Raw genomic sequence first — 13481 nt, 5'->3', positions numbered from 1 at the left:
ACCCCCTGTGCCTTTTTTGTAGTCTGTCACAAAGACGCGGAAACACTGCAGAGCGCAAACCGACGTCCACCGGAGGCTTGATAGTTCAACACGTGATCATGGAAGAGACGCTTTGACGATAGGACGACCTTCGAGCGCTCGGTCCTTCCGAGGAAGCGTTGGGTGGCCTTGGCAGAACTCCCGTGTTTTGTAGTGAAGAAAGCTCCTGTGAGAAGTGTATTATTTGAAGTGGATCTGTGAATGTTGTGATTCGACGTTATCCAAGAACTAAAGGGCTTTCCGAAGGCCCACAATTGCCCATAGCGTCTACTAGCTTTTTTTCTCTCCCTCCATCTCTCCCACTGCGATTAAGTTTTCTCGTCTTTCCCTTTCTCTTTCTCTCTCTATCTTTCGTTGCGGCAGCCCCGCGGGCCGCGTGCTGGAGACCCTGATTTCTACAGCATTCTCTCCTTCTAACTTTGCTGGCATTTTTCGCGCAATTAAAGGGAATGTAAGGTGAAATATTACCACCATGTTTTAAGATACGATCATGCAAAACTTGGCTTTGCGATGACTATACCCCGGATTCCTAGGCATGGAAATGCCTCTTTTCCTGTGCCTTCTCACAGTTCCTAATAGCGCCTTTTCAATATAGGAACACGAACTGGATGCTGGGGAACTTCATTTATAGATTTGATAGTGCCTATAAATGCCTATTCCATCGTTAGTGCCTATTTTGTTGTAGCTGCCTAAAACTGCGATTAAACATAGAAAAATGCCTGTAACGGCCATAAAGCTGTGGCGAAACTTTGTTGTCCAAGCGAAAGTGACATCGGGAACGTCGCACGTCCTTTGGAAACCACCGATCGCTTGAAAGAAGCGAGTATCTCAAAGGTGCTGGAATGTAAGCCGAGAATTGAAAATCGGTTACAGGATACCAGTCGCGTACTCGTTCTTACTCTCATCCGTTGTGTTGTTTCGTGTGCGGCTATTATAAAATATAGGCACGTTTCGTAACGGTTCTGTCGCAATCTAGAACTCGCAGCGCTATTGCCTGTATACATCTAGAAGAGTCCCCGAAGCTTCTTATTTTCTTTTTCTTTTTTTCTTTTTTGCAACGACTTTGACACACGGTAAAACGCTGTGGAGGGGCGTGACGTACGAAAGTAGGTTCCCGGTCCGGTACAATCCCTACAGTTTGATAACTTGAGGCGGCTGCCTAGTCTAGCTGCCTAGTTTTTGCGTCTGTCGTATTTTCAGGATACCTGCCTTTTTAAAAAAAAAGGGACTAGGAAGGACTGAATTTCTCAGCGTCTCCGTGTGGTCTGCTCCTCTGCCATTGCCCACACCTTGTCGCGTTACTCTCAAACCACCAGTGTCCTTAGCCTCGTTTCCAGCGATGACACAACAGGGGTGGACTGCAAAATCGCTCTTCCGATTGGGATGAATAATGGTGGCCGCCGTCTTCAATGAGTGACTGACGATAACGTAACATTCCATATAACTAGTCATCCGGTAAACATCTGAGTAGAGCATCAATGTTCCAAAGATCAAGGGGAAAGAAGATTGCTTGCTTCCGCGTGCGATATGCACAGTTGTTCAAGTGAGAAGTGCTGGCCGATGCGATATCTTTTCTACACCGGTTCCTGAGCGGGAGAAAATGAATGGGCACGAAATGAACACGAACGAACGCGAAACTGAACGAACACACACACGGGAAAATGAAGGAGTCCATACGAAGTCCATACGTGCACAGTTCCTGCGTGACTACCACGGGGTGGCAGCACTTATGGCGGTGCCCATCACAGGGGTGGCATCCAATGTATTGCTCCGTACACGAAAGCGTGCTGGGCGAACGCAATGCATCCTGGACAGGTTCCGGTCGCACGTCACGGCAAACGTCAAGGCCACGTGACCTTAAAGATGGCAGCGCCCGTGATCGGTGGCCAAACCGTTTGTAAACATTGCTGTTTTTGTTTCTGCGCGACGTTTTGGATGTCTTTCGATCATGGTAATTATTTTTATCCGATAATCTCGCGGTAAAACGCGCAGTTTTGCACATGAAGCCTTGTACCGTTGACGACTTCCAAAGATGTTATGATCACCGCGCGTTAAGACTAAGCCGATGCGATGTACTTAAACTAAGGAGAAATGAGCTACCATGTTGCGGAAGAAGCACCGCATAGTTTACGCTGGCAAAATACGTTCATCTCTTGGCGTTATCATGACGGAAATATGTCGGTAAAGGCTGGTTTAGAGTCCGACGCAGTTTTCGCTCATGGCCGCCCGCGCTGCGCGCCGACAGCCAGCGTTCGCTACGCCACGCTTTCTCATCCTGCCGCGATCATAGTCTGACGCGATTCGGCGCAGCGCAACGAAAACAGCGGCGGAGATTTCCACATTTCCTAGTGGGAAAGCAGTCATATCTGTACCCGCGTGCTGGAATCCGACTGAAGACAATCCGTGTTCCCATCGTTGGCGCTGTTATGTTTGTATTACTGTAATACGTTTGGTACCCCCAAATGTGAACACTGAATTAAATAAGAAAGTCGCACGTCTTTCCAGTTGCTCTCCTTCTTTTGCTTGTCTCTATAGTCCATCCCTCGTTTATTATAATGGCATGATGTTCCTTTCCAATTTCGATCAAAAGCTCAATGAGCGATGGCCATGTTGGGAAATGCGAGCCCACCGGAGCCCACGCCGTGCACAGCTCGCTGGCAACCGCCCGATGTAGAGCTTTGCTCTACTCCCCCGACGGCGGCTGGCGTAGTCGTGCGTTGACGCCGCGCCGCGCTTCGCCGAGTGTCGTCGAACTATGAACTCACCGGCGACGGTTCGCGATGCGCGGCCGTGCGCTGGGCGTCGTTTCGCCCCGCTCCGCCGGACTCTAAACCAGCCTTAAGCGGCAAAACGACATGTAAACAAAGTCGCATGACCTCAAAATGACGTTTTCTATGACGTGCGACCAGGACAAGGTGGCAGTTCTGTCAAAAGCACCCGCTTGAAGGTAGTTACAACAATGGCGGGTTTGTGGCACCCCTGTGGTGCCCATTCATTGAATCGCGTTTTTGTGTAAAAGTCGCTTGGTATCGCTGCTGTGTGCAAAAGTTTCCACCTAGGCGATTTCTACAGATCTCTGGTTTGCGTTCTGGTATCCCACGATGCACCAACCGTGCACCTTCGACGACGAGGTGCACATTGCAGCTGTCCACGACCCGCCCGCTAGCCTACTTCTACTTGCTCCGTTCGCAATAGATGGCGCGTGAGTCCCCTCAGGGTAAGAGAGTTTGGCCATTCTTTTATCTTTTGCCGCCTCATGGGAGGAGCTTATTTTGACGTCAGAGTCAGAGGTCGTTGCGCCGCCCAGAAAGCCTGAATTCGAGCGGAATCCGCTTATCAGCCATCTAGTCCGCGCCATAGTGATGCTGTCCGCCAGCTGGTCGACAGCTTCGTGGTCGCGTTGAATGTAATCTACAGGAATAACCGGCTTATGACCCACTGCGGCCAGTGATAAGGGGGGCTTTGTTACCGAACTGAAAGAGTTCAAGGACGAAAGGCTTTCGGAGCAAGAAGTACGCACGTGCCTTCTCTCCTTGGATTGTAAACAACGATCAGCATCAATATGGCGTCGGCGACCGGTTGACGACTGGATAACAATGGAGCACGACGAGGGAGGTCCTTCAGCCGTGACGTCGCATGACGCGCTTTTAAAGGAGCTCGGAAAGCACTTTAATCACTACCATTTTTTTGAACCAAGCGGTTCGTAAGCTTATTAAAACGCACCATGCGAAGTAATTCTATCAACAGGTGCACAAATATCACAGAATTCGATTTTGAAAATTGCGACCGTGCGCAACGGTGGCAATGCCCGGAACGAGCCGTCGGCCGTTTGCGTCATTTTGACGTCAGAAAAGTGGAGCCGCTGATTGGTTTCGAGGAACGTCGTCTGCTATTTTTCACTCGGAATCCCGCCGCAACGGTGGAAGAGGTTTCTTTTTGCTTTTTCTTTGGTTTATCAGATACAGTAAACGAAGATTGGTCTACAGACACTGTTCAACGTTAGGCCGTAAGATCGTGAAGGCCATCCTCATTGAACTCCCCGAGCGAAGTGAACCAAAAATCGGTCAACCTCTCCCCGCTCGACCTTCTTTCCCTAAAGCGGCCTTCCGGAGTAGGTGGATTATGAAAATAAACTTCAGGTGCCAGTTGAACGCTGTTCTGTCCGTGTCTGTGTTTTGTATGCTGCTCGGTATCGTGGTGACTGTTTGTTGTTGTGTTGTTGATGGCGGTACGTATAAACACAGTGCAGCACTAAGCGCTGCTTCAGTTCACGCCTCAAAATGATCGCTGCATCGCTATGATTACTATTTCCGTTCGCTATGTCACTATATCAATATTCGCTATATCACTAATTCGCTATGATCACTAGTGCCCGTCACTTCGACTAGCAACTTTGTTAGCCATTCAATTAATTCCTTATTCAGCTGGAGCAGTGTGCTTGCCCATACGTTGTCAGATACAATCCAGTGAAATCTATCGCAATATGCCGTCGCCGGCACATCGTGGCATCAGGAGTTGAATATTCATTGCTTGAGTTACACACCAACATAGCCAAGCAGTGTCATAAGACCACCATAGTTTATGGTCAACTTACCAATCATCCAGCTAAACGAGAATTGGCCGATGCAGACTACAAATGTGGACGACACAGACACGCAAGTTTGAGTTGATCCGTGCTCGGCACCTTTTGTTTTGTCACCATAAAGTGCATCAGTTTTATCCACCATATGGGTGGCGTGCATATGACTTCACACCATACCTTTACCCGTGCTTTTCCCCTCTTTCTGATGAACCGGTGCACCTCGCCCATACGCATGCTTCTTTTCCCTCTTTCTGATGAACCGGCGCACGTCAATGCACCCCACCTATACAACACGTCACTAGCGTAAATTTTAGCTGACTATAAAATGCACATGCTGCGCGCGGAAAACTGCCAACGGCAAACTGTGACTAACCCAGCCATAATATTGCAAGCACACAACTAACTAACCAACATGCCGCCCTGCTAAGCCAAATGGCTGCTAAAACGTGTCTTTCTTGGACACATATAGAAAACCCCTGAATTTGAGTGGTTAAATAGTGATGTTCTTAATCGCGGCATATCATCTTACGAAGCAGCATTTCCCCTGGTCTTCCTTGTTTCCAGAACGTGAATTTCGAGAACGGGGGTTTCACGACCAGGAATATCGAGGTCCTCCCTTATTCATCGCTTGACAGGGAGAAAGCAGGGGGAAAGAAAACGGGAAGAAAGAAAAGAAAACCAGTCAGCACTGACCCGGATAGAAGCGCGGTCGCCGCTTTCAACTTTTATTACGTCACCAATGACGTTTTTTTTCATTCTCCTCCTCGTTTGACCCGGAGGAGCGAGTCGAGTGGGAACGCGCGCGGCGATGTTCAAGTGTCTTTTTTTCTACGACAAACATCGCGTACAGAGAAAATTTTCGTGTTAGTCATCAAGTCAAGTTACCCGCTTCCACAACGCGTTCGGAACGGAAAATTTTTTTGATGACTTTCAGAGCTCCTTTAAGTTGGGCTCCTCCTCATGGTCAAACTCTCTCTATAAAAGTTACATCCGGATTAAAATTAGAATGATAACTTTTCGGGCAGGCGCACAATTTTTTGAGCGTGTGGCGCGTTTGAATTGATTTCGAGGCTGTTTCTTTTTCCTTTCTTTTTTCTTACAACTGGTGTCAAACTTGCTCCTCGTTTCTTGAAAAGACCTACTCAGGAACTTCAATGAAACACTCCAAGCTTTTGGTTATCCAGACCAAATTTGCGTGCGCAGTCTGCATTCTACCGTACTGTCGACGCCAGTGGTTTTCAGCCTATTTTGCTCCATGCACCCCTTTTGCCGTTCATCAAAGTATTATTCCCCCCCCCCCCCCCCGCTTTTTGTTGAAAGTATTGGTTATGGGGAGCGACCTTACCGCTAGATAGCCTTTCCAGTACCGTGCACACCCAGGAGTCGACATGACATACCGCCGATCCGTTTCTGGCGAGGGAGATGTCCTGTGAATGATATACTACGCTGAGTGCGCAAGGGTCGATTGGAAGTGAATATTACATGGTGTCATTCCCCCTAATACATTCCTAAATCCCCCTCCCCAAACAGGCGGGAATTCCCTACCGGCTGAGAACCCCGGTGGTCTACGCCATTCGGTCATAAGAGGCAAAGCTAATTGCATGAAATTAAATTTAGTTTGTGCACGCTCGTGGTAACTTACCTCTGCGGATGACGAAGTGACCCAGCGTTTAGAAGAAGGTACCGCCGCTATAAATCTCTTGATACTCGTTTGGTGCTGCGTGTCTTGCACTTCTGGGTTGTTTGAACTGTGATGCAGAGAATGGGATTATGAGGGTGGAAGTACCGCTCAGGTCACGGCCTCTTCATTAAAGGCTGATTTAGAGTCAGACGTAGTATTCGCCCGTCGCTGCCTGCATTCCGCGCCGACAGCTAGCGTTTGTTATGCCACGCTTCCTCATCCTACTGGGTTCGTAGTCTGACGCGATTCGGCACAGCTCAACGAAAACACCATCGGAGGTGTTCACATTTCGTAGTGGGAAAGCAGTCATATCTGGCAACTGTACCTGCGTGCTGGAATCCGACTAAAGACAATCCGTGTTCCCCTCGCTGGCACTGTTATGGTTTGTACTACTATAATACGGTTGGTACCCCAAACATGGACACTGAACTAAAGAAGAAAGTCGCACGTCTTCCTAGCTGTTTCCCTACTTTTGGTTGTTTCTATAGTATATATCCGTCGTGTATGATATAGGAACGGACGACTTCGATCAAAAGCGCAATGACGCCATGTTGGGAAATGCGAGTCCGGAGCGCACGCCATGCACAGCTCGCTGGCCAACGACAGATGTAGAGCATTGCTCTACTCCCCCGACGATCGCTGACGTAGTGGCGCGTTGTCGCCGCGCCGCGCTTTGCCGAGTGTCGTCGAACTATGAACTCACCGGCGGCGGCTCGCGATGCGCTGCGATACGCTGCGCGTCGTTACGCCCCGCTCCGTCGGACTCTAAACCAGCCTTTAGTCGCTACCTTCCTTCTTCCTCAGCTCCAGCCTTCATTTTAAAGTACTGTGTGGGTCAAGGTTGTCTGAAATCTCCAACCCGTGGCGGAGCCGTCCCCTATCGGCGGTGTCGCGCACGAACCAACTATGCAATGCAGTCTCCGAGGGCAGGCTACGGACCGCCACCTGTCGGAAAAGATAATCATCGGGTACTCGGCGGCGCCTGCTAGTGAGTGCAGTTGAGCGCGGCCTCCCCTCGGAGATGGTCTTGGTATAGTTCCTTCGTGCGCGACATCGCCGATATGGGACCGCTCCGCCACGGGCTGGAGATTTCAGACAACCGTGTCCCAAACAGTACAATACATTACTGAGCAATCTCGAAGTACCCACTTCACTATAATTACACTCAATTACAGCGGCGCAGCAACACTACGTCCGATCCCCATGAGAGCCGGAACAGGGCCGTGGCCGGAGAGACACATATTTGTTAGTTGCTTATTCTGCATACGCTGCGCCATTGCAGTGAAAGCACGCTTCACAGGATACCGGTACGGACAGACGGACGGACGGACGCTTTGTCTGACTTTACTTTCTATTTCTAGAGTGCATCGCCTGCATTAAAATTTCTTCTAGCAAACCAAGCAATGCCCCTAAGATGAACATTGAACTCGAGCAATTAAGAACATCTTGCCGCCCTGGAGCAGTCCTGCCGGACGTGCCCTGTACGGACATCATTTACTAAAGTGAACAACGCAATGAAAAAATAGGAGATATGTATTTGATCTGTATTTATTCCTTCTAATAAATGTATATCCCCCTGTATTTATTCAAGACAGACAGCAGCTGAAAGTTAAACAGTACCGTGGTACAGGGTGAATAGCAGATGCTAGTAGAGACTCCTGCAACACACAGTTAAAAACACCACAACTAACAAAGAAACAATATTAAACAATATTAAAATATTTTCGTGTGGCGAGTACATGCTGCCTTAACTTTTTGACAAAACAATTATTATTTTTCACGTCGAGCGGTAGGAAATTCCACGAACTCGTACGGGTGCCATACCGGTGCTTAAAGGGGTGCCATGTAAATTCTTTGGCATATACTACACGTATACTACAAGGCTCTCGTGTAGGCTGCTTGAGAGTCCCATTTTCAAAAGCAGGTTTGACGTTCCTCAGCGACACAGGTCTTATGAACAGCCTGTGAACTCAAGTCTCATTCTTCAGTGCCCCACTCTCACCTCTCACCCTCGTACGCATTACCCTAATCTTTGATTTTTGTTAGTTACCTTTTGTTAGTTTATCCTTTATTTCCCAATTCTTTTCTTTTCTATTCATTTTACTTTTATCTATTTTTCTTCAGTTCTTTTCTTTCTTTCGTTTTTTTTTTTTGCGGAATGGCAAGCCGACATGCCGTTTGGCTGACCTTTCCTCCCTTCTTTTTACTTTGTTCTAATAAATATATCCCCCCATTTTCAGATTTTGCTACTTTTTGTCGGGTGCTCGTTATGTATCGGTGCGCGCTATGCACTGAAAAATGCGCTGCGTTAACTTCCCTTTTGCCGAAGTTCAGTGGAGAGGTCTTCCGTGAGAGCTTACCTTACGTTTTCCTTGCATTGTCTTTCCATCAGACCAATCCTCGATAATGCCAGAGACCGTTGTTCCAGTTGTTCATTATTAGAGGGTAGAGGTACACACTTGATGATGCATGAGCCGTGCTTGCAAATATCTTGTCCCCAGTGTCGTAACACCATGTTGACAATGTTTTACGCCGTTTAGTGAGCCACGTTTCTTTCGTTTCTTTTTCGGATCTTTCAGAGCGTAATCAGCGGGGTTCGTGCACCACTCGATGGCGTTTCACTCGTCTACCTACAGGGTGTTTTTTTTTTTTTTTTTAATTCTTTACAGATTTTTCATAAAGCTGTGAAAGCGGCATAGATGCTGTTTTCGTACTGGAGCTATACGGCTAAACAGACATACTCTGGAAGAGAGTATCTAACTACTAGATGACTAATTACCTAAAATTCATTAATGAAGTATTTAACTAGGTGCTTTCGGGCAAAAGTGAGATAGCAGAATGGGAGACAATTCTCGTTGAAAGCATTTATATTCTCTTAAAATGCTGGAACGAGCACGTGCGTTGAAAGATCCATCTCCGAATATTGCTATTCAAATGAGCCGAAACCAAGACCGCGCGCTTCAGGAGCGCATAACCTTGTCGTCGTCGCGGGCGTATCTTGGCCGCATAGTGGTTGATCTGACCAGCAGATCAGCACCTACTCGAATCATCTCCTTCACCCTAAAGCACGTGGTCCCATTGACGTGGGGTGAGCGCATGCAGTCCTCCCTGCGTTCCTGAGGCGAGCGGTTTCGGCTCATTTGCATAGCAAAATTCGCCGATGGATATTTGAACGCACGTGCTCGCTTGAGTTTTTTTTTTTTTTTTTTCAGAAATGCTTTGAATGAGGATTATCTCCCATTCGACTATCTTACTTTGGCCCAAAAGCCCCTAATTAGTGTGGTTGTTTTATTTCCGAAGGAAAAAGGAAGTGCAGAAAGAACGCTGCATAAAGCAGCTTGATAACGTCAAAGTTAATTGTTGAATGTTAGGAAATTAGTCATAGTTGAGTAGTTACGTACTCTCTTTGAGAGGAAGTCCGCGTGGCCTAATAACTCTTCTGCGAGCACGGTATCTATGCTGCTCTCATAGCTTTTTAATAAAAAATATGTACATAGTAAAATGAATACCCTGTGTAATAGGCTTCCTTTCAACCAGGATCCATCTTTTAGATATATCGAGATGGATGGTTGTTCCTTCATGTTTATTTACTCCAGAAAGCATATGTTCTGCGAAACCTGACCATCTGCATACTTTTTTCTTTTCACGAAAAAAATAAGAAATAAAATCGGGAAACAATTACGATCGATTAGAGAAATCTACTAAAGAATATGGTGTCCAAACATCGTGAAACATCCTTCGAGGCGGTTAGATTACATCATTTCGGATTGTAATCAGTATCTAATCGTTATTTCAGATCATGGTGATTTTTATGCACGCCGCTCTCCGAAGTCCCTCGGAAAAGGTGCAGGTGGTAGACGCACGCGTTCAATCACGATCTGTCATAGTTATTTCCCTGATTCGTCTAGTCATATGCCAACTGTAGATTTCTGATCAGGTTCGTATTTGCTACTCAAAGGTCCATCCACTTCATTCCTACGCTTGCGTACGCTGTATGTTTGTTGAAGGATTATCCAAGAGGTTGCCCACGGATACAACCTTTACTAACTAGCCCCCAAGTACAACGATGACGATGACCAACCTGGTCGAACAGCAGAACAAAAACCCCACAAACAACAGCTCGCGGTGCACTTCGCTTTCATTGCACAAGCAATTTTTAGTACAGCGCAGCGCGCTGTCACGCAAGCCATTATGTGTATTGTCATCAATCGATTATGGCACAACCCGTCGTACAAATTAAAAAGGTCTGCCTTGAAGAACGAAGCAAGCCAAGTGTAGCCAAGGCAATCCACGCAGTGCAACGGCACTAGTGTCGTGTTTTTCTTTGCGTGTGAATGTAACAAACTACATATCTCACATGCCACGAGTGCCGAATGCAGATGGCCCAGCGTACGCATTGCGACGGCCATCTGCAGAGTCATCGACGCTAATTTCTTGTGTACGCAACACTTCCACCTCGTCTTCCCTCTGCCCCACTTGTGGAGTGCACGGCCTTCGTCTTCTTGCGGAGTACTTGCGCTCCACTGGTCTGATGACGGATCTCTGAAAGTGCTCCCCACCCATCATCATCCCCTCATCCGTTCCCAATGTGCAATAGGGCAGTGTACCGCTTCAGCGGCGGTGAATCGCCCACCTCATCATCCTCCAATGAATGTGTGTGTATGCCTGCACGCGGTACTAAAACTGTATAATATCCCACGTGTATAGTAGGGAAGTGTACCGCAGCTCCAGCGGTGAAAAACCTGCATGTCATCATCGTAATGTACTTCTTGTTGTTGTTGTTACTCCAAAGGTCCTATAGGAATGTGAAGCAGCCGAGAAGGCGAGAAGAATAAGGAGCAAGTAGACAGTAGTGGTGACGGAACGATTCTTTATTTGGCTGTACATAATGGTTGACTGGAATTCGCGTTAGATGTTGCAGTGGGCTCCAAGGGAACGGCATGGCGTATCATCCTAATAAAAGAAATTATTACAACAAAATCAGTTCTCCTGGAAAAATAAAAAATGAAATAAAAGATGCTATTACTCGACTTGTTACTTGCGCTTCAAGCATACGAGAGACTACAGCTCCTACGATGTATTAAGCAGCGTTACTATTATCACCGTGCACAATATGACACGCATACCGTAATCCGTCTGTTATGCACATGGCATAGCCCCCATAGTAGCTCCTCCGTCAAAAATGTACTCTGATTGACTAGTAATCATGAAGTGATAATTTATATTGATATAGATGAGAATGGTTGAACCGGTGGTAACTTTATCACATCTTAACATTGACTTGAGACTGGATCGTCTTCTTACCTGTGGCTCTTTACCACCATCCTCCTCCGCCACCGCCATATCCTCCCTTTCCACCGAAGCCTCCACCGCCGAAGCCTCCACCGCCGAAGCCGCCACCGCCATAACCTCCACCGCCGTAGCCTCCACCGCCGTAACCTCCGCCGCCGCCGCTCTTGACGATGATGATCTTGCTGATGCCACCGCCGCCGAAGCCTCCGCCGCCGAAGCCTCCGCCGCCATAGCCGCCGCCGCCACCATAGCCGCCGCCGCCATAACCGCCGCCGCCATGACCGCCGCCGAAGCCTCCACCGCCGAAGCCTCCGCCGCCGTATCCACCACCGCCGAAGCCACCAAGGCTACCGGCCATAGCACAGGACACCAGGCAGCCGAGAGTCACGGGAAGCTGGGGAAAAGGGAAGAAAAGAAAGGAAATGAATTAAGTTTAGACATAATCTCAGCACACATGACGAGCCTGAATCAATTCTTATTGTCGATATGAAGCGATAACGAACCACGGCTATACCCATATGAAGATGATAGCTGTTCCAATTTATTTTTCATGTTTTAAATTTATATATTCTATACGTTTGCGTAAACCGAAATCACTGTGCGCAAGTTGTTCTGCAGAAATCCGGTTATTTACACGAATAAAGGTAAGGGGATATGAAAGTTAAGGAAGCTCTTACTGCAGGAAACTGTTTCTTACGAGTTACCATCTGTCGCAGCTGTTCTGTTGAAGAGAGAGAGAGAGAGAAAGTAGGAACGAATTCTACTGGTCGTTGCAGTGCAGAAAATCTTACGCTGGCTCCAGTGCCCATGTTACACGGGTCACTTCAGCGCAACGTCCGTCGCGTTTCATTGGTCGTCCCATTCGCTCTTTGTTCGTTTCTACACTGAACTCAGCAGGAACCCAGAGACTCTACACTGAACCCGCACCGGCACACCACACTGCGCTGAACGAAAACGGCCAGCAGAATCCGAGTTTTTGACTTACAACATCACATAAGAAACGTTACTTGAGGCTAGTGACGATATCCGGATAGCCGTGCCAGAACACTAAGAAGGCAAAAAGTCATTTTAAAGACAGAGAGTCTGTGTCACGTGCTGCCAGACTCACTGTCCTATATAATATGAACTCCCTCTCAACCTCCGGTTGGTTAGACCAGAGCCTACACCCTGGTGTAAACAACCCAAAGCTGACAATCATTTCGGCAAACCGAGAACGCTGGTTCGGGTTAGGAAACGCATAGAGCAAAGAGTCCCAAGCAGTACTCCGGTATTACTGTATCTTACCAAGAGATGCATGGTTGCTTGTCTGCAGAAGAGACGATGTGTGCTGGCTCAGTCCACCGCCGTAGCTTTTATACCCTGACAGAAGCCCTCACATACGGTTGTTGAATACTGAAAGGGTCATTGCGATGGAAGCAATAAAAATGTAGGCGCAAATAAATAAAAAAAAAGTGAAATTACTTCACGCCCTGACCACTGCATGGGTCGTTACTACATGACACCGTCTGTGCGTTCCAGTTCGGAAGACGTCGAACAATGAAATTGAGCAAAACCATCTTTCTCTCATCTTACATTTGTTTTGTTCTTCGCAAGGCAAATCACGATTCACAAGTAGAACGATATCAAGAGAAAGAGGGTATCTCATATGCGCCAGTAGATTTTATGAGTGAAACGCAAATGAGGCGGGCCAGCGCTGCTGCTAACCAGCACTGTTTCGTAAATGGGCGGAGTTATCTGATAGCAACGCTGGCAAGGAGGAACGCCGGCAACCCGTTACTCTGAGGTGACCTCATACAGCGAAGCATGCTTGAACTGTTCGCGCTGCTACTGCGCAGAGAGCTCGATACGCCGGCGGTGTGTTCGGTCCCATTTCCGGAACTGCATAGT

At 47.7% G+C, this 13481-nt stretch overlaps 1 protein-coding gene across 1 annotated transcript; it reads right to left on the bottom strand.

Annotated features, from left to right (window-relative positions):
• Window positions 1-11616: 11616 nt before the first annotated feature.
• LOC135390079 (uncharacterized) lies at window positions 11617-12890 on the bottom strand. Its single transcript, XM_064620113.1, has 2 exons — window positions 12879-12890; window positions 11617-11988 (listed from the first exon to the last, which is right to left on the bottom strand). Exons 1-2 carry the CDS (start codon window positions 12888-12890, stop codon window positions 11617-11619), a joined length of 384 nt encoding a protein of 127 aa, XP_064476183.1.
• Window positions 12891-13481: the final 591 nt, after the last annotated feature.

Source organism: Ornithodoros turicata, chromosome 1 (assembly GCF_037126465.1).
Source record: "Ornithodoros turicata isolate Travis chromosome 1, ASM3712646v1, whole genome shotgun sequence".
Lineage (NCBI taxonomy): Eukaryota > Metazoa > Arthropoda > Arachnida > Ixodida > Argasidae > Ornithodoros > Ornithodoros turicata.
This window is presented reverse-complemented; position numbering and strand designations above follow the sequence as displayed.